The sequence below is a fragment of the Diadema setosum genome, chromosome 1 (genome assembly GCF_964275005.1).
Source record: "Diadema setosum chromosome 1, eeDiaSeto1, whole genome shotgun sequence".
Taxonomy (NCBI): Eukaryota; Metazoa; Echinodermata; class Echinoidea; order Diadematoida; family Diadematidae; genus Diadema; species Diadema setosum.
The window spans coordinates 17,734,928-17,760,844 of NC_092685.1; the positions used below are offsets into that span (position 1 = coordinate 17,734,928).

Below are 25,917 nucleotides of genomic sequence, written 5' to 3' on the forward strand. Positions count from 1 at the left end.
TTAATTTGGTTTATGAGGAATTATAGCAAATAATCTAGCTATATTTATTGGCTAATGAAAGTTTGATTTACAGTGTAAAGACAAGTTAATTTGAAAATGAATGCATTGGTACTGCTTGAGAAAAGAGGAATGTATAATGAATAAAATTGGGATGCCACACAAAGATACAGCATGTATTGAATTAAGCAAAATAAAGTAGCAGACTTGCCAAAATAAAATTTACATTCAGACGGAGATCCTTAACCTTGAGGATTTAGCTAACTTCGAGGATAAGGTCTTTTGGGCGCCAAGTATGACATGGTCGATTTCGCAATGAAATCATCTATTTCATCCACAAAATGGCCATTTGCTGATGAAATTACTGATTTTGTAACGAAATTGACCATGTGACACTCAGGGCCCCGTAGAACTTATCCTCAAAATTAACATCCTCGAAGTTAAGAATCACCTTCTGAACGTAACTAATATTACTCTCACTGTATTTAAATGTTTGTGTATGCAGGTATATGAGTTATCAGTTCCTCATAGCTTACTTCAAGTTGATGTGTCAACTGTGATGCACATCAGTTTCATCTTACATGATAATTCAAATTGATGATACAGCTGTAGCTGATCTGTTGATTACGAACAGTGTCATAGAATATCATACTTATACCTGGGTATGGAGAAAAACATCAGGTGATGACATTGGTACCTATCCACCTGGATTCATCGCTAAAGGTTTAAAGTGAAGACGGCCAAGAAAATCCCAAAGTTGAATCTTTCCTTAAAGCATTAATACTTGTTGATATATAAAACTGAGCTTGCAAAGATGACATGATCATTCTTGTTAACACAGGCATAAAAGTTCTAGCAGGATGTCTTCATTGGCATATGTATATCATAATTTTGTGTTTCATTTTCTTGTGGCAAGTCATGTCATGGGATGTTTACATATATTTGCACTTTTCGTATCGCTTACTGTTGGGCCATTTGATGAATATGCTTTCCCATAGAATCTCACAGTTCGCAGGGTTTTGTAGATTGCTACCGTAATCCTTGAACGTGATCAACTTGGAATGTGTGAAAAGATTTGGAATGTGTCTGATGAACAATGGGATTAGCCGACGAAGGACAGCGATTCGGTGGGATGGCATTCAGTTGGAGGATGCTGCTCGGCTCCCAACTCGAACTTGACCCAACTTTTTTTTTTTTAATGTGTGAAATGGAGACTTCAATGAAATGTCATTTATAGGAGATTAGAATGCGTCATTAAGGCTCTCTTTTATTTCATGTGTCCCCAGGCTGGTTTTCTTGGCATCAACAGTGTCATTGAGAAGTACTTTATGGCACCGCAGACCCAAGGTCATTCCTATTTCCCACCCCCACAAAAGAAAGCAGAGAGAATATAAAATTGTTTCCCCCACTTCCCTGAAGAGAGAAAAGAAGCAAGAAGGGGGAAAAAGACATTTCTGGCAAGAGCTCCTGATGTCAAAGCAGAGGGGAGTACAAACTGTGGCCATGAAGTACAACTTGGATTGGTCGTGAACGTGATCATGAGAAACTGCTGAAAAGAGTCTGGTATGTTTGCCGGAACAAAGATGTACTCTACACTCTGAAGGCCGAAATGAGCCTGCCACGGTGTTACACAATGCGTTTCAGAGGAGCCGAACATGAGAATTTTTACCCCAGCCCCTTTGTTTTCGTGAGCGGGGCTTTTTAATTTCATTGTTCCCATTCTTACCCGCTCTGTTTGGATGAGCTGTCACCGATGGGAGGTGATTATGAGGTATTTTTCCGGCAATCAGTGCAATAGAAATGGGTGAAGGACAAGCGCTTTGTGATCCCCCGCCTATCTGTAGGCATCCCCTTGGGCAAAATCCACAAACAACAATTGTACCCCACCAGCTAAAGAATACCAAACATGTTGTTTCACAGACTGTAAATGAAATCTGCGGAGCCCTCTGGGTGGTCGACAGTCCTCTGAAGCTTTGGTGGCAAGTGGGGACCAAAATGAGGAGGGGAGGTGCTTGGGCAGGAGGAAGAGGAAGGGGGGGCGTGAGAGAAGGAAAAAAGAAAGGATGACAGGGATGAGGGATGTAAAGGGGAGTGGCATTTCATTTGAAATGTTTGAAGGAAACTGTACCCTATTAAATGAATCTTTTTTTTTTCAGTATGTCACAAGTTTGCTATCCTGGCAAACTATGAAATCAGACTCTTTAACTCTGTTGTGGTTAAGTTTGCATTTTGAAACATGCCTTTTTCAGTGATATTGACTATGAATAATGATACATTAAAAATAAAAACAACTGCATAGTGTTATTTACTTGTATCAGGATGAGCAGTGACAAAGTCATGAGGATGTGATTAATACTGATTTGAGAAATTGCTTTACGGTGCACTGGATGTGTATGGTTATGCATGTCCATCATTATCATATCTCAAGACGGCCACGGAATATTGCGATGTTCATAGAGTGAAACCCAGTAATACACAATACCCTGCCAGACATGTATAGCGGTAGTTGTCTGAGTAATACGCATTTACTTTTGCTTGCTTTTCATTGAAAAGAAAACTATCTAGTAATGAATTGCCTTGAGTCAAGACAGTTTATGCCTCTTACAAAATGATCACAAAGTCATGGCTGTACTATCAAGGTTTTAATCATCCATTACATGGGGAGGCTCTTTTTTTTATGGGGAGGAGGGGGCTTAGTAGACACCTACCTATTCTAATAATGAATTTGTGTCTTTCAGCTCCCCTATCATAACCAGATCTCTTGTCCTCGAATGACCTCAGTGAGCAGTTTGTAGGGTTGTGAGCTTATTTGGCCGTTGACATGCGTAAACTGGGAATGAAATCAGAAATTGCACCAAACAGGGTGGGAAAATGTATTCCTTAAAAAAAGAAACCCAAGCTAAAAATAATTTTGGTCCAGACGCATTCAGTGATGTCTCCTTTGTACTGAGATGATCAATGTAAGGCAATCCCACAGTGGCGCTAAATTTAGGAACTTTTCATTTTCCTGCGAAGGATATTTCTTTGTGGGGCTGTAATATGAGCTCGACTTTGCATTGTGGGCCTCATTGGCGTGCCTTGTGTAATTGACTTCTAGAGGAACAAATACAGTGTACAGACTCCTCCCATGAGAAGGCGTGATTGATTGTTAAAACTCACATGTCTGTGGAATTGCTTATTGCAGCTTTGCCTCTGTATTCAGTGTTTTTGTTTTGTTTTGTTTTGTTTTTAGTTAGAGGGTTGTTTTTTTTCTTTCTGAACTGTGACTTTCTCATGGTCATTCATAAATCAACTTCCATATTTAGGTCGAGTTCAAGTGACAGGACACTTATTTTATGCCAACTTCTTGTTGGTGTTGTTTGGTTACCTAAACAATGCATTAAAAAAAAAAACTGGCCAAGGAATGCAAGAAGTCCAAAGTTAGATAGAATATCATATATCCCATTTGATTTCGATGAAAAAAAAAATACACCCTATATCTACACATGTAGGACTCAAATGCAACCATTCATTTTAAAAAGAGACCAAATGTAGATCAACTGAATACACTCAGATGCCTTCAGACATGCATGTAGGTATTCAGGCATAGAGACAAACATGCAAGTAATATGGACACAATGGAAAGTTACAAATTTGTTAAACTGTTTAAAGAAAAATTGGTACAATATCTGTTGTGGGCTTTTATCTATTTCAAGGATTTTTTATGTAATGACGTTGACGTATCAACATCTCTAAAATGTTAATATTAATTTTGTTGCAAAGTGTTTATAAAATATCTGAGAGCCAGAATAGCAGTTGTTGATAAATTTTCAATTGAATAATAATTAACCTGAAATATAATGTCTCTCGTATGCAAAGCCTTTAAAAATATATTCCATTTCTCTATGGTAACATGGCAGTTGTATAGGGGAATAGCATTTATCCAAATTTTGTATCCAAATTCCTTCACGTTTGGCATTATATTACCAGTAGCAAATTTCCATGTGGTGTTTTTTTTTTTGTGTGTGTTTGTTTGTTGTTGTTGTTTTTTTGGGGAGGAGGTTTGCTTCTTTGTTTTGTTTTGTTTTGTTTTGTTTTGTTTTGTTTTGTTTTGTTTTGTTTGTTTTGTTTTTGCATTACCCATTTAAACAAAGCCAGATATTTGAGACCAATCCTGGTAATGATAAATCATCATACATGTATTCATGTCTATTATGAATTATTGCTTGAAGTAAATAATTTCAAGCAAAATCTATCCACTTCTTAGCAAGGGTCTTCCCCATATGATACTGTTTGCATCTAGAGCCGCTATCCTCTAGTGACCATAAACTGGCATTTATGTCAATATTTTTTAGCTTGTCAAGAAGGGCCCTTCCCTTTGATGATGCCTTGGAAGTCTAGAGTGCAAAGCTGGTAAATATGTTGTAATTAGAAACACTGGTTTGGATGTAATCCATAGACCCATTTACGGAGAAGGAAAAAGAAAGAAAGAAAGATCTGGGCGGTCACCTACTGTACTCCAACCTGACATCAAACCACCCTGGACACTTTGATCTCTTGTAAGGGTTTGGAGAAACAGGAAACAATCGGCAAGATGTAGAACTGGCCGGTCTTGAACCTTGATTCCTGCCTGTATCAAGTGTTAGCTTTGATACCTTACTCAAGGGCAGTCAAGGTAATCAAATAATTCAAATCAGATGTACGGCGTAAACCCTGTCCTAGATTTTCTGTTATTGATCCATGAATTGGTATAACCTCAGTCAAGATTTCTTTGCAAATGATAAACATTTTAAAACCTTTATGTGTTTTTGAAACTGGTTCAAGACAGCATCTGGGAAAAAGTGAGTTAAAGGATGGGAGGGTTGGAAAGAGTTCCCCCCATGTTATCTTGCCTTTCATGGCACATTTGCCATGTGAAGTTTTATACGTATGACAGAGGATTCCCCCCCCCCCCCCCACACACACACACACAAATGATTCTAAAATGTTGTACTTTATTCACCTTCTGTGAAATGATGGCATGATACAGACTAGATATGAGGTTATCGTGGTTGTTCATTCACCCCTCTCCCCATTTCCAACCAGATTAAGATTCTTCGACGAGGAGGCCCAGGGGGCTGCTGCAAGGGACCTCGGGAGCAGTGTGGACCCTTCTCAGCCGCCGCGCTTTGAACCGGCGGCCTTCCTCAACAAGAACCTGCAGATGATGGGCGTGACGATTCGCTGCGAGGAGTTTCCGGAGCAGCAGCGGCAGGCAGCATGGGTGGCATCAACTTCTGCCTCCCCATCCTCTCCAGTTGCCATGGAGAATGTGGGCGTGGCTACAGGTAATGAGCATGTGATGCTAGGTGTGGAAAGAATGTACAGTACATGCAGGGGCACAGCAGAAAAAAACTGGCCATCATTTTGTACACACACTTAATATGGGCAATCATTTACTGTGAAGTTTAGGGGAAAAAACAAACAAACACTGTAACTGTGTGTATGAAAACAAAATACAAGATGGTATACATTCAAGAATTACAAGTTTGACATGGATCTGTGGATGTTTGAGGAAATTTTGACATAATCACCCATTTTTGGAGACTTTTTTTTTTCAGTATATCACAGAAGACAAAAATGAATTCAGGTGTAGTGAGCTGTTTATCAGTATCACACACTAAGGCTTGTCTGTTTATTTCCTTATGGCTATGCTAACTCCGTGAAATGCCAGAGACCATTGCCTCTGAATTTGAAGTTTTGCAAAAATAATGACGCACATACTTAAAACACCTTATCAATCATGTAGCCACTGGTAGAGCATCGTGAGCATGCAGTAATGGCTTAGCCCTCTGGAAGATCACTTGTGATGACCAGATTAAACAAAGTCCTTTCATTCTCTGTGACCAGGAGCCACCAAATATTCATATAGGATATTTACCTTACTCTATCTTCAAGCTTAGATTTTCTATACCTTGTTGGCCTTAGAAACAGCAAGATAGAGCAGCAGGAGACAAAGTAGAGAGCCAAGAAATGCCCCTGGTGGTGACTTGAGATGGTGCAGATGATTGTGAAGTGTGAGCATGCTCTGTTGCCATGGGATACAGATGTTGATGCTGATGATATGAATTATTCATGAGGGGGTGTATAAACTCCACAGTGTGTAAAGAAATCTGGCCCTTTGCTATTACCCTCAGATGTGACTGTGGGCGGTCCTCACCCAGCCATGGAGCAGAGCACCTTCCTCAATGCAGCCTCCTCTCCCGAGATGCCTCCCCAGCATCACCGCGTCATGGATGCGCTCAACGACCCGCGGTCGACGAACTCTCCGGTCGACCTCCTCGGGTCTTGCCTAGTCGGAGAGTGCGCTGGCAAGCAAGAACTCAAGGTCACTGTCAAACAGAATGAGCATATAGCAGGGCCTAAGGTGGGTGTTTTTATTTCAGTCAATAGCTTTGACTACAGCACAGTGATGCATGGTCTCTTCTTAACAAATAAAAGCCAGTGCTCAGAAATGCATGTTTAAAGAGCAGAAACCTATATATTAGATATTTTGCATTTATATGTTTGTATACTAAGGTAAATGCATAGAGGTAGATGGAAAAATTTACAGATTGATGAATAGATAGAGAGATAGATAGTGGAGAAACTTACATACATACATTCATATGTGCATACATGCATGTATGTACGGACTGGAATTATGATGCTACTAGTAATTTGTATAACTTGTGTAATTTGAGAATACCAAAATCTACCCCAAATCTGCACTTCAGATTGTAATGACTAGTTCTTACTCCTTCAAAAGATATGAATGTCAGATTTCTGTTTGACTGTGGTTCATGGTGTGTGAATGCCTGCCAATGGAAGAGACAAATAATTCCAAAAGTACACCTGATAGGGTATTAAAGGGGATGGCTAGTAACTGATTAGTGGGAATCAGTGGGAATGCTGGGGGATGATTGTTCCAAACCTTGTGGGATTCATTTAAGAGTACATTATATATCTATTGTTGTGTGAAAATTATTGGCTTTAGAACGGTCTCATATTCAAGTAATGTGCAGTTTAATGCCCCATCACTGTACAGGCATGCTTACCTGGAAACATTAAACTGCACATTACTTGAATATGAGACCATTCTGAAGCAAATAATTTTCACACAACAATAGATATATAATGTACACTTAAATGAATCCCACAAGGATTGGAACAATTGTCCCCCAGCATTCCCACTGATCAGTTACTAGCCATCCCCTTTAAGTACTGAATCATCCTTTAACCCCTTGTATACTGTACATTATTGTTTTTTATTGTCAGGCGGAGGTGGACATCCATCTGGCATCCATTAATTTCTTCCTGTCTCCAAAACAAGTACACCTGTTGACAGAGCTCTTCAGTGGCTTTCTCTCACCTGGTGAGTAACTCAAATAATCCCCAAGCTTAGATCATCAATGTCGTTTGAGAGAATGATACCCAAATATATATTGCGTGAATGCAGAAAAATTAGTAGAATACAATGGTGATGTTTTAGAAAAGTCAGGACAACCCAGTCAAAGTTATTAATTTTTTAAGTTTTGGTACAGCCATTGCTGGATGAGAAAACAATAATTTCTGATGTCACAGTAGGAAAATGATATAAGGAAAATATAGAGAGAATTTAACATATCTTAATTCTTCCAGAGTAATGAAAGAGTTACATTTGTACATCAGACTTACCTCTTTCAAAAGGCAGAGGAAATAATATTGCCCTCAGTATATATCAGTTACAAGAGGAAAGAATGTTTACTCTTCATTAAAAGATGAAAGTTCCACGTGGAATTCTCTTTTCATCTTCTTGAAGTTATTGTCCTGCTGTGACATCACAGATTGTTGCAATCTTCCTATCCAGTGATGGCAGTCCTGAAACTTGAACTACAGTTCATACTCATGTGAGTTAGGTAGTTCTTGGTAGTTAGTTCTGGGTTGTTAGTTCTGGGTAGTTATTATTCCATTTGCTATTGTTTATACCATTATTTGTTTTAGCCTGAAGTGAAGCAGGCCTATATCTTCCTAAATGTTTTAAAGTACTTCCCCCAAGTCACTTTCGCTTGTGGGTAGAGAGTATGTGACAAATGCTCACAGAGTTTCAGGAAGTAATGAACTGTCACGGTGCAAAGTCAAAACCCTGTCTGTGTGTGTTACTGCTGCATACAGCGACTTCTGATGTGGCCACCGTTAGAGGGCGCCAACCCAACAAGGTGATGCAGGCAGAGGATTACAAACGCATTGAGACAGACCTTCAGGTAAGGAATTCACACAAGATTTATTATAAAAAAAAGAGCATAGCTGATCAACACAGATCATACTTGTCATTCTAGTATAACACATCCCCCCCCCCCCCCGCAGCACTCCATTGGTAATGACCAAGATGTGATGAATGTTTAAATTGTGCTAACTGTGTTGCTTCTTCCCAATATAAGCACTCTTTAGGTCTTCACAGTATGTAGCAGCCTTGTTTCAACTCAGTTTGGAATTGTGTACAGTATTCTGATCCAATAAGATTAAAAGAATGGTTATATTTCTACTGTAAGTGGTTTTGTGCATGGGTCTAGGGCAACTACCCCCTGGGCAATTACCCCGGACCCTTCCCCTGGCCCTAATCCTAATCCTAATCCTGAACCCAATCCTAACCCAAACCCAAACTCCTATCACTAAACCTAACCCTAACACTAATCTTAACTCTAACCTTACCACTAACCAGTATTTAGCCGGGGGGTAATTGCCCTCTGGGGGTAATTGCCCGGATACATTGTGCATGTGTGTGTATGTATGTGTTCATGTGTGTCTGTGTGTGTTTCTTGCAACAGTTCAAGACTACATATGAAAAGATATATATTACATAAATCCACCTAACCTATACATACGTATGTCACTTGCAATCATAGTTTAAGACTGCGTATGATAATATTGATATTACAAAGCTCCATCTAACCTATGCATTTGTCTGTCTCATGGAATCATAATTCAAGACTATGCATTTGAAAGATGTATGGTTCACAGTCCCACCTATTGCTGTTTGACAGAGCACTGCAAACATTTTGTGTTTTATAGGAGCATCACCTGTCAGAACACCACCTGAGACAGGAGGACAGGCTGAGGAAGGAGTCCTGGGGTTTGCGGGGTGTCGGCGAAGATGATGACGACGATGACGCTGATCTGGCCTTCCACCCTTCCCTTGGTAAGCCTCACTTGTTTGATCACTCACTGGCTGGCTGGCTGCATCCTGGCTACCTGCAGCTCCACTTCTACCCTGACATGCTACCTTGTGCATGTGAATTCCGTTCCATACGAGATCCGTCAAGTACAGTAAGAGCAGAAGAGCGAGATGTGTTCTTGAAAGTGAAGCGTCTGGCCTTCTTTCACATGTGTGGTATCCTTGAATGGCAGCCTCTCACAATAAGATCCGAGGGCAAGATTGCTCGAAGAGTGGAGCAGTTTTTTTCGCTCAGTTGATGTATGGATGTTCCAACAGACATGAGAAGTTGACAGCTTGAGAACATGTCCCAGTCTAACCGTTCTTCACAAGGACTTCCTCACCAGTTGTCACCCAGCCTTGCCCCTGACTGTTGGCTATGAGTCAGCTGACAGCCATATTGAGAGAACACGCATATTTTCCAGTCTTACTACTTCTATAACAGCTTCAAGATTGTGGATTTTGTTTTGCATAATCCTTATTTAGGTTTCATTCAAATCATCTTAAAAAGTTCATAATATGTTGAAAGTTTGTTATTAAGGATATGTGTTCAACTGTTGTATACAAATCTCTAAGTATGATTGAGAACTACATCATTCTTGGTGAAAGGACACAGACATACTCATATTTCATTTTAGTAGCTGTAATTGAATGGTGAATACCCATTCAATATACACTCACACATAAACATGGTCTAACATTATCTGTGAATATTGTTAATGAGAGCTCAAATTCAAGTGAAGACTTCCTAGTCTGTAGCAGTGTAAGTGAGATGACTTTGAGTCAATCTTGACCTTTTTCTTCACCTTGTCACATACCCATATATTTTACGTTCATTCCTTTGGCATTGTCATCTCTTTCTGCTGATCTCTGTCTTTACCCCCGTCTCCATCCTCTAACCCGCTGTGCTCTTTGCATTTTCAGATGGAGACGAAGTCTTCTTCTCCATGACTGGTAGTACGATGTCGCTTTCCACGTATGCAAATTCAAATGACATGGAGTCCTCCATATCCAGTTCCATTAGCTCATGTTCCACTGACACCAGTCGCACAGGTCAGAACCATCACATCACAGATCGAATGTTGATTGCTAGTGAAAGTAAATATTCATGGGAAAGCACACTATGAATAAATAACCTTATCATCAAAGATTTTGTAGAGGGATATACTGGTGTCAACCGCAGTAATGTTAGATATTTGTTGAGCATTTTTAATATGAAAATTGCCAGTTGAATTTCAACTCATTATGAACAAAGGGGGAAGGGAGAAACATTGTCAGAGGATATCAATATATATAACATATGAAGGTAGACTAGTAATGCGTATTTAAGACTTGCACATAATTGAAGGAGCCAGTCGGTATAAAAGCACAGTCAGAGCTGATTTGCGCAAAATTACTGTGAAGAAATGCATACTGTGCTCTTCTTGGACGGGATGAAGGTGTTATCTGAGCCACTGCACTACTCTTGCTGTATATGTTCGCTTTTCTTCAGAGTTTCTTTGCAGCAGAGCTTCATATGCCATCTGTCAAAGTGTTTTTTATTCCAGTATTCATAGGCCTCCTGGTCTGGTTGCTTTGCAATGCCTCTAAAAGAAAAATATTCTGCTCTTAACTTCTGTGGTGCAATTATTTGAGTTTGAATTCCCATTTGTTTATAGCAGCGTGCATGTTATCGCCATGTGTCCGTCTAAAGTTTTTACCACCAAAGGTGAGCGTGTACACAAATAACATGCTCTGTCAAGAGCACACCAGACAAAAACTGTGCCTGAAAGCAGTGTGATTGTAGTCACATCACTATGCCTGAATATCATATTTTCCTAGAAATGAAGAGGGAGTTGATGTGTGTATTGTATCATTTTTACACAAAAAAGGTCCTTCTTAACCTGGTGTTACTCAAAAACAAAACAAACAAGTAATACAAGTATACCGCTATGCATGTCTGTGTTTTGCACAGCAGAAAGAGTATAATACTGGCACAGGGTCAAGTATATGTCCTATGTTAGATTAATCTTAGCAGGAATCTCGTTGCTTGCCGTTTATTCACTACAGGAAGCAGCATAACCAGGCTGAGCTACGGAAGCACTCTGTATCGGGGCCCAGGAGCCTCCCCAATGGCTACAGCCATGCAGCGCCCCTCGGCTAACAGGAAGCAAAGACACAAGAAAGGTATGGATCACGTGTCAAGGCACCCTCCTGCCTCTCCTGGACATAAACAGTACCCAGTTTTAAACAGCCATGCTCAAAGAGTAATCTTTTTGCTAGCTAACCAGAAACATTTTCACGAACAGAGCAAAGGATTCAGTATGTTCAAACATTAAAACACACCATTCTGAAGGAGGAGTTACACAACAGTAAGCCAATACTACAAATGTTGTGATTCAAGTATTGTTACCATTTTTTTTTTTTAATTCTCTCAGACATCTTGTAGTGGCAATGAAGAAAATCAAAATTTAGGAATTTTGCTTTGAAGTAAAAGATAAAAATCAGAATAAAAATAATGGATTGAGTGTCGTACTTGAGCATGATGAACTCTCTCCATGCATTATGTAACTAATGAATGACTGTTTTTGTTTGATACATAATTGCCGTTACATTTCATGTTTTCCATAGAAATTTGGGCATAAGTATTTGAGTATTTGCTTTTTCAAGTGTGTTGCTGTGATATACCAAGACAACTGCGTTTCATATGCCCATTTGCTATCTTGAATGATTCATTTACATTGGAAAGTTATACCTCTTCAATTGTCAGACAAAACTTAAAGTTCACTGACCTTGTGCACTACCAACTGGTGTTTCTCCTGACTAAATTTTGTGAGTATTTGTGTGCTGATTTTGTTTTTTTGTCCATCAAAATATGTGCAGCAGGCTATCCAGACCATTTAGACGACGCGTCAGAAATGACACGGTACAAGATCCGCTTCCACAGCATCACGACAACCATCCTCCACGAGGACCCATCGTCTCCGCCAATCGTCTCCGCTTCCACGAACGTCTCCTCATCCTCATCATCATCGACGTTGCCAACGGCGACACCCTCTTCCTCTAGGACCACCTTGGGAGGAGGGGTCACCCGGGAAGAGGTGCTGTCTCAGCGGGCGGGCGACTTCTTCGGTTTGCTGGGGAGAGCAGTCTTCAGCCCCAAGGACAAAGCAAAGTGGAATGAACGATTTGAGGCAGCTTGTCCGTATGACCACCTTAGGTAAATTCAAGAAACAATCTCTCATTTCCATTTGTTTTATGTGCAAGAGTTGTTTTTTTTTTTCTAACAAGATATGAGCTAAGGTACCTTATCTGTCAATTTCACACGAAAAAGGTATGCATGATTTTACTTGTCTGAAAGTCATGTGTAAATAACATGATATTAATATGATATTGGATAATGTCATTTCATATGCCTCTGCACTGAAGGTGCCTATAGCTATGTGTCTTTTGGTTGCCCATTCAGATTTTAAGGAGCTACCCATCCAAAATATTTGGTTTGTTAGTTGGTTGGTAAATTTGGTCCTTGGTAGAAGTATAAAAATGATTGATTTAGTAGATTTCATTAAAAATGTCAATGTGCATTGTTATTCCATCAATTGTAAATTAAGATTATGGGATAATCCGATAGCAGTCCTCATGCTTTGTTAGCTCTTCCTGTATGCATGAGTGTGTGTGCCTTACTCCATTTCTCCATATTCCCTACTCTCAGATTGATAGCCAGTCCTTTCAAACTGGAATGTGAATGCAAGATGAACAACCACTGGAATGTGACCCTTGTGGAGATGTCTGTTGGGAACGTTGACCTCCAGGAGTGCCTATTCAGCAGAGGGAGTGCTGGCCAAGCAGGCATCCTGCCTGGCCTTGCCCCACCAGCAGCCGAGCACATTCAGGTCAGAGATGCTCCTTATAATATACAGTTTGTACCAGCTATTGCAAGATTGTGATATACAGTAAACCTCGCATGAGTCGAAGCTCTCGGGACTGACAAAAATGCGTCGACTTAAGTGAAATTCGACTCTCGCGAGAGTCAATTTTTTTTCGACTCACAGTTATGTACATGTATTATAGTACATTTGCATGCGTGTGTGTGTGCGTGTGTGCGTGCGTGTGTGTGTTTGCATTCAAATTTGTCTGTTCTTGAAGATAATGTTCTTATTTTGTTCTAAATTGAACATGAATTTGTATCAATACTAGTTAAACGTAGTTCTGAGAATGTCTGCGCTAATGTGGCAATGTGCATGTGCTATGTCTATGATGCAACACAGGTTATAGCCATCTCTGTCAACCAACCCTTAGACAAACACTCTCCCAGGCCCATCCCACCTCCATTGAACAAAACTATACAGCCAGCCGGGCACGCACAAACAAGCTCCGCCCACTTGGCCTGTCACTAAAATATTAAAGCAGCGATTGGTTGACCAAGGAGTTCTGGCTTGACATGGATAAAGTATGGATGTGCTGTGTGTATGGATAAAGTATGGATCGATGTGCTGTGTGTATACATGTATACATGTGTATGTATTCGATACGCGTGCGGAGCGGTACGGTGAGTGTGCATGCATACCTGCAGCAGGTCAGGGACGGGGTTCTGCGACATGCCGATTTTTTTGTTCTCCTCTAAATGTAATGAGAATGCCAGGCAAAACTTCTTCGGCTCAAGTGATGTAAACTACGTGTATTTTGTACAAAAGGGACTGAATGTTTTACTTCGACACAGCCGAAATTCGACTCTCGTACTTCGGCTTATCCAAATATTTCTTAGAGAAAATACATAGGGAAAAATCGGGACTTTTTATTTTGCTTCGAGTTAAGTGATTTTCGACTCACTCGACGTCGACTTATCCGAGGTTTACTGTACTTCTATGTCGGTTTTTTTTTTTTTCCTCATGAAGCAGAACTAAATTGTTTCCCCCATGTAGCACCAAATTCTCTTTTTTTGTAATGTGTACCTTTTGTGCGTAATATGTAATAGAAGAAACGTCGTGATATCATATACTGAGCACTTCTGTTAATCACGACTTCATTCAAGTTTAAGGCAATGTGAGTAAAACATATGTAAACAGATATGTCATGATAGCTAGCATATACTGAATACTTAATAGAAGATACGTCGTGATAGCATAGGCCTATAGTAAGCACTTAATAGAAGATACATCGTGATAGCATATACTGAGTATTTAATAGAAGATATGTCGTTATAGCATATACCGAGTACTTGGTAGAAGATATGTGTCTTCTACAATAATTACCAACTGAGCACTGAATCCATTCTCTGCGTAATGTGTACCTAGTAGAAGGTACGTCTTGATGGAACATACTGAATACTTAATAGGAGATACATGTCTGCTACAATGCTTACCAACTGAGCACCAAATTATTTCTCTGTGTAATATGTACTTAGAGATACATCTTAGTGGAAAAGTGAGCAAAGAAAATGGGATTCCAATGTAGAATATACTTGTCTGCCACAGTAATTGCCTCACACCATTTCGTATGCTCCATGTGGATAGACCGGAATCAGTTGAATTAATGGCGCAAGTAATCCACATCTTGACACTTTATCTTTGCACTTTATTTCACCCAAACAGATATTATCTATAAGCAGTGCTTCAAGTGGAGAAGGAGGCTCTGTGGAAAGGCCAGGCATCAGGACCAAATTAAAACACCTTCAAAGAATCAGAAATCAGGTGAGTGTACTCTTGGATGCCATTGTGCAATCCACACATAACATGCAGTGTTTATGCTGCAGATAATAGTAACAGGTAAGAAAATTGAGGTTTTATCAATCTGTTCTTGTATTGCATATCATGAAGTCGTACAGTAGATAGAATATCAACTTTCTCATTTTTAAGTGAAAAAAATTTTTTTTTTTGGTTGCTTATTCAGTTTTACTTCTGGAAGTACCAACAGAGATATGACAAGAAGATTTCCTCAAGCGTCTATTAACTTGCTGTAAACATTATGATAGGTACCTCTAAGGTAATTTTGAAGAAGAAACCAATGCTATTGTGGGGAATATTTTTCTGATTTTTGCTAGTTTCTTTTTGCACCAACCCAGTCATCCAAGAGGAGACAGATGGTCAAGCCAACACTGGATGTCAACGTTGAACTGGGCACGGTCAGCTGTGAGGTGGACATGTCCCTGGTTGACCGTCTCTATACGCTCCTTCATCCCCAGCCAACCTATGCCTATGATACGTCTGGTCCACATGCCTACTGCTCCATGCAGGCAAACACCAGTCTAGTAGGTTTCAGGCATTCTCCCTTTCATCATCCTTTGTTAAATTTCTCTTGTCTCTTCCTGTTTGTTCTTTCCCCTTTAGTCCATCTTCATGATACTCTCAGCTATATTTTCCTGCTTTCTACCTTCTTTTCTATAATGATGATAAGAATAATAACGATCAGGGGGACGATCAGGGAGACATTTCGGGAAGCGTTTTGTGAGATATTTTTTCTGAAAAACTGTTATAAGCTACTGAAATCCTTGCATCTGACTGGCTGTGACAAAATTTTTTGGACAAAATGCTTCATGAAATTCTCCTAGGTCTTCTTTATCCAGGTTAGACTCTTTAGTGTTCCCACTGTTCTGTCAGAGGGCCCTGCCATGTGGTCTAGTCCATCTTGCTGTCTTTCATTTTCTTTCATTTGTACAGTCTCTCTCAGCTCCCTATCGATTTACATCTCCACAATCTTTATTTCCTTTTCCTGCCTCATCTTGCTTACTCAGCATTCTCATTGGAACGATCTTTCCTGCTAGCTTTATCTTCTGTGCATTTTAAGACATACATGTCAGTGATAGATATAGCTGTAAGTTACCCACATTCAAAATATTTGCAGGGGAAAAATGCATGATTGCTTTAGTTATGCATGATTGTAAATCAGCTTGGTATTATACTTGAGTTCTGTATTGTATACCTTTCAGTGGATTGTCTTGTTGAAATTGAATCAAAATTTGCAAGAACTCATGGAGACTGTGAGATATATTCATGTTGTAAACTGCAAAATAGAAAATAAAAAAGGAAAGAAAAAAACCTGATGATTTATATTTCAATATGTGGGCCAATGTATTGTCAAAACTAGTTTGCATTCAATATGCATGAGACATTATTACATTTGGCAATGCCACCCTCCTCATTTTGCTGTTGAGTGGTGATGTATTATAACTGCCCCTCAATGTTTCTCTCTTCTCATCCTTCTCAGAACAAACAGGCCTTCTTCAAGCAAGCTCTTGATGACATGCCAAGTGGATCTGACCTGCAGACTAGTATATGTGTGACATGTGTGTCTGCAGAGGTAGCTCTTAGGTGAGACAATTTAATGTGTGCTTTCTTTGTACCATAATTTTCATCCAGTTGATAAGTGTTAACAATCATCCAATTCAAAAAGACATCATACTTAGTAGGGCATGTGTGATGTTGATGCAGATTCATTAGCATATTGGCTCTCATGCTGCTAAATTGATTCTGTGGAAAGTGACTTTGGTATGTTTTTTCCATGAAGTATTCAACAGTCATGCACATATATATATATATATATATATATATATATATATATATATATATATATATATATATATATATAAAAGAGCACTTAATAACTAGTTTTGGTTTCAAATGATTTATATCTGAGTGCTTTATTTGGCTGTCAAAGGATTCTATTTTTTTTAAGGGGGGGGGGATTAGGATTAGTCGTTTGAAACTGATGACACCAATCATAAATGCACTTTTTCATAGAGAGCAGGGCATTTGTTATGTGACTACATTTAGATATAATGCTTGTCAAACTAGAGGCTTTTGAAGTAGATGTGTGTTGCTGTGGTAACTGGTCTAAACTATCCCCACTATTGATTCCCTTACTCCTACTCTACAGGTTCCCTATCCCTGACCTGCGGAGGATGAGTGAGGTAGCCTGGTGGCGGAGGTCGCTACGCAGTGAAGTGCTTCTAGTGGAGATCAGTGAGGCAGAGTTCAACACGTCCCTCAAGGACAGCAGGAGCTCTCAGAAGTTTTTAACCAAGGCCAGAGAGGTCAAAGGTCAGAGACTAGAAGAGACTTAAGTTATTTTTATGGTTAGTAAGAGCATGGTTGACAAATGTCTCAAGACTGTATAATCTCAAGTCATACTGTGAACCCTAGTATCCAGACAACTAAAAATGACCCAGAAGATGTAGAATAAATGAGACCAAGAACTTGATGTAGAATTACTACAATCACCATCATACCAGGCAGCTTGCATATCCACTCTTTTTTCTCATTATGTAGTTGGGTAATGTGAGACAAAGGTGTGATTTGTCTTCAGTGCCATGTCAAAGAGTGTAACTTTATTGCACTGCCATTTTTATTTCCATTTGGTCCTGTAGCATCTCTGAAACTTCAGCCAGATGACAAACCAGTACCATTCCTCAAAGTCAGTGAAGGACGGCCAGATGGCTCATGCAACTCAGACAGGACATTCAACTGGCCAAGGTGAGTCTTAACATTAAGTAGCTGAGATTGCATTAATGTTTATACTTGATTGTGTTGCTTGTGCCAGTGATGGTGACATAAATTACAGTTGCCATGACAATGTACGGTAGAGGATAACACACAGTTTAATTTATTCTTCACCTCAGAATTGTGCAGTGTATGGCAACGCTGATATTCAGTTTAAGAGCAAATGCTATGTCACATATCATTAGTGAACACTCAGCCTGCTGATGCTAATGATGATGTTTTAGAAAAAAAAAAGAAAAAAAAAAACCAAAGATGATGATATGCGGTGCTTCTTAATATGCATTAAAAAAAAAAAAAAAAAAAATCAATTTTATCACCTTCCCTGTAGGTTACTTGTGATAGTGAATCCAGCCATTCAGCCATCCATCCTGGAAGAGGACCAGGAGGGGAGACTGTCGGGACCAGACACGCCCACTAATGGACACCTGTCCTGGGAGAATGGAAGCTTCTATCATCAGGAAGACAAGGAGCCATCCCCTTTCAGCTCCAAGAAGGTCATGTATGAAAGTGAACAGGTATGAATGCAGATTCTGCCCTCATATATTTCATCTCATTGTAGTGAAGTTTCTGTTTTTCCCCTTTCTGTGGAGCTCACTGTGCACCGTCTTTGCCGTGTCTGTTCTTTTCACATCCTTTCGCAGTAGCTCCTCTGAATCTGCCGCCATTTTCACTTACTTTCTCAGTGCTTTTCTTTGTTTTTTTCCCCCCAGAGAAATTTTCCTCCTGTCATTTCTGTATTCATACATTTGAGAAAGAAAGGGAAAAGTATACCATGTAATTGGCAATATTCAAAGTCTTTCCATCAAATGAACTTACAGCAGTAACATGCATTACTTCTCTTCTTTTCAACAAGCTCTGTTTGTGTGAGGCTTTTTGAATTGAACTCCTTGTTTTCATCCTCATCACTTGTCTTTTCAGTCTGTACGCTGCTCTTAATAAGGATATTTTTTTTTCCTGTACTCAAACCTGTCTCCTCGTTTTTTAGAAATATACATTTTGTGCATGTTCACTAAGGTGAGACATAACGGCATAGAATTATAAAACTACAAATTTAAAAAAAAGAAGACATTATGTAGTAGGTGCTTATAATGTGGTGTAACAATGTGTCAAAATAGTTGTAACCTGATTCACACGTTTCCTGCCCTTGTCCACTTGTGTGTCCAGATGGTCATGCCTGGTGATCAGGAAGAGATCAGAGACTTCGTGAAGAAGACTACTTCCAATTCCAGACTGGTGCTGGAGCTCAACATACCTCGTGTTAACATACTCCTGGAGAGCAAGGCCTTTCTGGAGACTCTCTACAACAGGTAGCTTGCAAGCAATGAGATTGCTCAATGTGACGTACATAATTTGTGGATTGCTCAACGTGAGATATATAGCTCATAGGTTGTTCAATGTGAGATATATTTAGCCCTTAGATTTCTCAATATCAGATATATAGCTCATAGATTGCTGAATGTCGGATATATAGCTCATAGGTTGCTAAATGTGAGATGTATAGCTCATAGGTTGCTAAATGTGAGATGTATAGCTCATAGGTTGCTCATTGTGAGAAGTATAGCCTGTAGATTGCTCAATGTCAGATATGTAGCTCATAGATTGCTCAATGTGAATTACATAGCTCATAGATTGCTCATTGTGAGATATATAGCTCGTAGGTTGCTAAATGGGAGGATATATAGCCCACAGATTGCTCAATTTGAGATATTTGGCACATATATTGCTCATTGTGCCATACATAGCTTGTAGATTGCTCAATGTGAAATTTATAGCTGAAAGATTCCTCAATTTTGAGAAAGATAGCTCATGAATTGCTCAATGAGAGTTATATGGCTCACAGACTGCACAGTGTGAGATAAGATAGCTCATGGCTTGCTCAATGTGAGATATATAGCTCACAGATTGCACAGTGTGAGATATATAGCTCATGAATTGCTCAATGTGAAATTTATAGCTGAAAGAATCCTCAATTTTGAGATAGATAGCTCATGAATTGCTCAATGAGAGTTATATAGCTCACAGATTGCACAGTGTGAGATAAGATAGCTCATGGCTTGCTCAATGTGAGATATATAGCTCACAGATTGCACAGTGTGAGATATATAGCTCATGAATTGCTCAATGTGAAATTTATAGCTGAAAGAATCCTCAATTTTGAGATAGATAGCTCATGAATTGCTCAATGAAAGTTATATAGCTCACAGATTGCACAGTGTGAGATAAGATAGCTCATGGCTTGCTCAATGTGAGATATATAGCTCACAGATTGCACAGTGTGAGATATATAGCTCATGAATTGCTCAATGTGAAATTTATAGCTGAAAGAATCCTCAATTTTGAGATAGCTCATGAATTGCTCAATGTGAGATATATAGCTCACAGATTGCACAGTGTGAGATATATAGCTCATGAATTGCTCAATGTGAAATTTATAGCTGAAAGAATCCTCAATTTTGAGATAGCTCATGGCTTGCTCAATGTGAGATATATAGCTCACAGATTGCACAGTGTGAGATATATAGCTCATGAATTGCTCAATGTGAAATTTATAGCTGAAAGAATCCTCAATTTTGAGATAGCTCATGAATTGCTCAATGTGAGATATATAGCTCACAGATTGCACAGTGTGAGATATATAGCTCATGAATTGCTCAATGTGAAATTTATAGCTGAAAGAATCCTCAATTTTGAGATAGCTCATGAATTGCTCAATGAGAGTTATATAGCTCACAGATTGCACAGTGTGAGATAAGATAGCTCATGGCTTGCTCAATGTGAGATATATAGCTCACAGATTGCACAGTGTGAGATATATAGCTCATGAATTGCTCAATGTGAAATTTATAGCTGAAAGAATCCTCAATTTTGAGATAGCTCATGAATTGCTCAATGAGAGTTATATAGCTCACAGATTGCACAGTGTGAGATAAGATAGCTCATGGCTTGCTCAATGTGAGATATATAGCTCACAGATTGCACAGTGTGAGATATATAGCTCATGAATTGCTCAATGTGAAATTTATAGCTGAAAGAATCCTCAATTTTGAGATAGCTCATGAATTGCTCAATGAGAGTTATATAGCTCACAGATTGCACAGTGTGAGATAAGATAGCTCATGGCTTGCTCAATGTGAGATATATAGCTCACAGATTGCACAGTGTGAGATATATAGCTCATGAATTGCTCAATGTGAAATTTATATCTGAAAGAATCCTCAATTTTGAGATAGCTCATGAATTGCTCAATGAGAGTTATATAGCTCACAGATTGCTCGGTGTGAGATAAGATAGCTCATGAATTGCTCAATATGAGATACAGCTCATGGATTGCTCAGTGTAAGATATGTAGCTCAAAGACTGCCCAATTTGAGATTTATAGCTCATGATATGCTAAATATGAGATATATAGCTCACAGGTTGCTCAGTGTGAGATATACAGCTCATGGATTGCTCAATGTCAGATGTATAGCTTGTAGATTGCTCAATGTAATATATATAGTTCACTGATGGCTCAATGTGTGAAAGGTAGGCCATAAATTGCTCAATGTGAGATTTATTGCTTATAAATTACTCAATGTGAGATGTATAGCACACAGATTGCTCAATGATATATACAATTGTATGTAGCTCATAGATTGCTCAATGTTAAATACATAGCTCAGAAAGCATTTGCATAGCACTAGCATGAAATTTTTACTTCTTAGTGGTGCTGATATGCATCTGCAGAGTAGGGAATGCTACTTTGGTTGTCATATAACAATTGTCTTATTTTTGCACGACATCAGAAGTAAATTCTGATAGTTCAACAAAGAAAGTGACTGTCATGGATTATAACAGCAGCGATTTCATGCTTTGATACCACTACTTATGCATGATGAAGTGCATCTAGTAATAGATGATTGAGATGGACCATAAGGTCAATAAAAAGACATGGGTATGAAAATGTGAGTTCCTGTAGGCCAACACATGTGTTGCGGAGGCAGGTAAATAGTGGAAACCCACGCTCTAACATCAATGATATGTCTGTGAGGGTTTGGATATTTTGCAGGCATGGGCTCATGTACCCACAGTAATCTCTTCTGTGTTCACACAGTTCTTCTAGTGAACCCTGCCATCATTTCTACTCTAGCATTGCTAGGTATGTAATGTACATCTGGATGAGGAGGGGCATCATGGGTAAAACATAATTTTTCAAGAATGTAAATACATGGCAGAATTAAAACATGATACCCTCATCTTCCCAGTCCCACATTTGCAAATAACATGTAAAACCATTGCCTGTTGTCTATAATCCCTTGTGTGCATTACATGCCAGTTGGTACAGGAAACCTCATAGCCTTATACACCCTGCCCTAAGTCCTTGGCACAGAAAGTGATACATAACAAATGATTTGTTTATAATCTGTGTGCCCCAGGTTTGCCAATGACATGCTCCTCTGGCAGCCGACTGCTCCCACACCCCGTGACCCACTGGAGAGCAACTACCCCGGCTACGGTCTCGGCGGCGGTGGGCTGGACCTGGCTACCCAGCTGGCTGGCAGCAGCATGGCAGAGAGCTTCGGCATGTGCAAGTCTGGTCTGCAGTTTGGTAAGGAGCCCATTGATCTACACTCAGATTACACTTGACCATAGTATGGTGTCGAGGACAGTACAAATATGGTTGAAAGTAGATTTACCGTGTTGTATTTCAGGGGTCAATTTTGAAAACAGTAGAAGTCGGTTACAGCTGTTCAAGGAAGTGAGTCACAGCTGGATATAATTGCTACATAGGGAAACTTGACTTTGTCATTCTTCATGCTTCTTCATGTTTCTTCATTTAATTTGGTTAGTTGTCTAGTTTTATTCTCATGCTGTGCATTTCTTATAAAACAGTCAAAATGTTGTCGTTCTCTAATCCTGTGCAGATTCTGATTCTGATGAAGAAGAACCAGACAGCCTACAGTTCTACTCAGTATATGACCACGGCTCATCCTCATTCCTCAAGCACCAACGGTCATCAAGACATGGTGGACATGCAGAGGCCAGGACAAGCAGTCAGCACTACATGTCCCTCACACTCAACATCAGCCATGGGAAACTGACCATGGGAATGCCCGTCAAAGTGAGTTACCAGTGTACAAAGTGGGCTGTCATTAAACTTTAGGTCCTGAACTTTTCTGTTCCAGAACACTGTGGTGTAACTTTCCTTAAAGTAATGCTAGTTATGTGTCTAAGGAGAGGCACTTAGTCACATAGAATGTATCTTACACTTGCAGCCTTTGTACAAGCAAACAGTAGCTCTCTGATTATATTCCATGTTTAATGGGGGTGTGTGTGAATGCAGTTGATTGTCTCAGACATTTTATCCCCATTTGCAGAATTGTCCCATCTTGCCAAAACTTGTTAAGTCCTTCAGAGGAGAACTGAAGCCATTGGTCCTGCAGTTGCTTGCTTATAGAGTACCACGAAAGTGATGATGTCACAGTCTTTTATTATAGCTTGGGTTGGAAGCAGGTGTGAGCATGGTTAGCAACAACAGTGTTCACAGATATTCAGGCCAGGTAAGGTTGTGTAGAACCAGTTTCCATGGTAATGAATGGTTGTAGATCACAATTTCGTACTCTATATTTACCATCCATTGGTTTCTTAGTGGTCACATGAAACAAAACAAAACAAAAACATTCAAATCGATCAATCACATCCACTTGTCCATTGTATACGACAGCACCCAGATGGGACTCCGAACGAAGATGTCCATGGGGAGTGTCTGCTGGAGGTCGAAGATGGCTCCCTCTTCACGGTGACGGCCTACAAGGGTGACGAGAACGAGAGCTACCTCAGCGTACAGGCAAACAGGATAGCACTCTATCACAATGGTGAGGTTCAGTTCTGTGCTACAACATTCTCGTGATATCTCCATGGCATTGCATCTAGCATTGTATGTTGTCAATAGGAGCGGTCTGTTCTTTACGCAGATAGAATGTACCTGATGCTCTAGAAATATCCTGAAGCAAAGGAAATGAAGGGGGTTTGTGCTGTTACTGACAGCCCCCCCCCCTCCATTATGTTATATCACTAACTTATTTTCATTGTAAGTTATTCCACAAATAAAATGAGCAAAATATGGACATTACTGTAATTACCTAACATCACAAAGTAAAGAATAAACATATGGTTTGGTGAAAATTTAAAAACAGGATCAGTGTAGTTGAGATTGTGCTTATTATTGTTTCAGAAATATTAAGCGAGACCCTTATCGAACAGGGTGTAATTAGTAATCATACTTCATTGGATGACTTAATTGAGTCTCTTTCGCTTTTCCTATTGCTCTTCCAGGTTGTGTACCTCACCCCTTCAATGAGCCCCTTGACAGCAGCAGCCTGGCAGCCCCTCCCCACATGAAGTGCTGTGTCTACCTGTCTGATGATGGAGTCTCCACCAAGGCTGGAGGGAGTGTGGGCAAAGGAGGGAACAGCCATCACATGGTAGCCATTGCCCTGAGGAACTCCTTCGATCCAGGGGGAAATGTAAAGGTATGCCAAGTATACCTGTTGGGATTGAAATTGCACATTATCGTGCATGTGGTTCACGGACACAGTAAGGTTGGTAGAGATGGGAATAGTTCTCTTGAAAAGAAGTGTTTGTTTGTTAGATAGGGATGCTTTTGGATGAAACATATGTGCATTTTCCAGCAATACATTGTACATGACAAAGGTGGACATGGTTATAATCTCCTAGTGAGAAAGAAATGATGAGATGAACGTTACAGAAGGTTCACCATTTATAAAAACAGAAACAAACTGGGCATTGGCAGTGTGCGAATTATTTAAGATGGATCCCTTCATATGCGGACAGAGATGTGTTTAGTGATAAGAATCATACAAGCCTAATAAGCAACATATCATTTATAGATATTTGCATGGAGAGCCAACCTGACGTGGTTCTTTACCTTTTTCATGCACCCCGTCAACTCTTTTGCTCTGTATGCACAGTCAGCAGAGTGTGCGGTGGCTGTGAGAGGCGCCACCCTTCGGTACTACCCCGGCAGACCCGAGCACCACTGGATCACACAGATCGGAGACTTCTTCGACGTGGTGGACGAGCAGATACTGGGATACGAGATGCCGGGGGTCGTCACCCAGCTTCATGCACACTTCTGGGGCTGTGGTGTGGACTACAGGTGACTTGAATGGCACCAGCGCTGCCAGTGTGTCCAACTGACAAACCCTTCTACAGTATTCTATTTAGTTTTTGTAGGTTTTAGTTGACAACAGTTTTGATATTTTTGGAACAAAGGGGGAGGGGGGAGAGATTACATACAAATTTGTCATCACAAGATATGTCTTGTTGTTATGAAAAGGATAGACTGGTTTGTGTGCTGTAAAAGAGAAATTTGCCAAACATTCATATCACTCTAGTACTTTCAATGAAATCTGTGCATTGAGTACATTTGTTTGCAGGAAACAAAACGTGGAAAAAAATCTTAGTTACAAAGATTGCAGCGATTGCTTATTACGAGAGAGGATAGACTGGTCTGTGCATAATTAGCTAAAACGAGAGACTGAAAATTGCGTTTGGCAAGAATTTGTTGAGACACTCCCTCTTGTGTTTCAAAATAGTGGCTGCTGTCTTGTAGGACTCATAAAATCCTACAGCCAAAGTTTACTCATTACTCAAGAATGAATGATAGTCATAACTAGAAATATTGCAAATTTTACTGAATATGTATGTTGTGTATTTCATTATTATGTGTTTGTATTTGATTTATATTTCAGGCCAATCCATCTACCACTGAAATCTTTCGTGCTCCTTGAGTCGCTGAGTATATCAAGTAACCTTGTCTATGAAGCCAAGGAATCACTACTTAGGTGAGTTGATTTGCCACATTCCTTTCAAAATATGTTGTAAATGTGGTGTTATTTAGTATACAAATAGTGAATGGTCACGAGTGCAGTGGTACAAGATTTTGCACAAGGTGAAAGATAGAGGCGCTCTATTCAACGAGGCGAAGTCGAGTTGAATAGTGCACCTCATCTTTCACCGAGTGCGAAATCTGGTTCCATTGCACGAGTAAAGACCATACACTATTTCTTTTATACAACACCTCGAACGTCAACAGATTTAGTACTCACAGATTCTTGAATTTAGCACAGAAATGGCAACCATTTTCCGTGAAAGACGAATGAGTAGCCTCACAGTCGCAGTCACCGTGTATGTACACGTGTACATGCCTATGCGAAACGAAGTTATTTACAAAAATGAGTGACAAAAGTATGC

General features: G+C 39.7%; 1 protein-coding gene across 1 annotated transcript in view; it reads left to right on the top strand.

The window, feature by feature from the left end:
* LOC140234515 (autophagy-related protein 2 homolog B-like) overlaps nucleotides 1-25,917 on the top strand; it is a 75,466-nt gene that overhangs the window by 30,573 nt on the left and 18,976 nt on the right. The window contains exons 5-26 of the mRNA XM_072314560.1: nucleotides 5,062-5,303; nucleotides 6,153-6,382; nucleotides 7,273-7,369; nucleotides 8,149-8,237; nucleotides 9,046-9,172; nucleotides 10,112-10,240; nucleotides 11,237-11,353; nucleotides 12,050-12,386; nucleotides 12,879-13,059; nucleotides 14,758-14,856; nucleotides 15,228-15,413; nucleotides 16,370-16,473; nucleotides 17,039-17,202; nucleotides 17,529-17,634; nucleotides 17,990-18,176; nucleotides 18,826-18,968; nucleotides 22,077-22,249; nucleotides 22,566-22,762; nucleotides 23,366-23,516; nucleotides 23,977-24,173; nucleotides 24,633-24,820; nucleotides 25,416-25,508. Of these exons, the coding sequence (XP_072170661.1) occupies nucleotides 5,062-5,303; nucleotides 6,153-6,382; nucleotides 7,273-7,369; nucleotides 8,149-8,237; nucleotides 9,046-9,172; nucleotides 10,112-10,240; nucleotides 11,237-11,353; nucleotides 12,050-12,386; nucleotides 12,879-13,059; nucleotides 14,758-14,856; nucleotides 15,228-15,413; nucleotides 16,370-16,473; nucleotides 17,039-17,202; nucleotides 17,529-17,634; nucleotides 17,990-18,176; nucleotides 18,826-18,968; nucleotides 22,077-22,249; nucleotides 22,566-22,762; nucleotides 23,366-23,516; nucleotides 23,977-24,173; nucleotides 24,633-24,820; nucleotides 25,416-25,508 (3,537 nt within the window). The remainder of the gene's footprint in view (nucleotides 1-5,061; nucleotides 5,304-6,152; nucleotides 6,383-7,272; nucleotides 7,370-8,148; nucleotides 8,238-9,045; nucleotides 9,173-10,111; nucleotides 10,241-11,236; nucleotides 11,354-12,049; nucleotides 12,387-12,878; nucleotides 13,060-14,757; nucleotides 14,857-15,227; nucleotides 15,414-16,369; nucleotides 16,474-17,038; nucleotides 17,203-17,528; nucleotides 17,635-17,989; nucleotides 18,177-18,825; nucleotides 18,969-22,076; nucleotides 22,250-22,565; nucleotides 22,763-23,365; nucleotides 23,517-23,976; nucleotides 24,174-24,632; nucleotides 24,821-25,415; nucleotides 25,509-25,917) is intronic.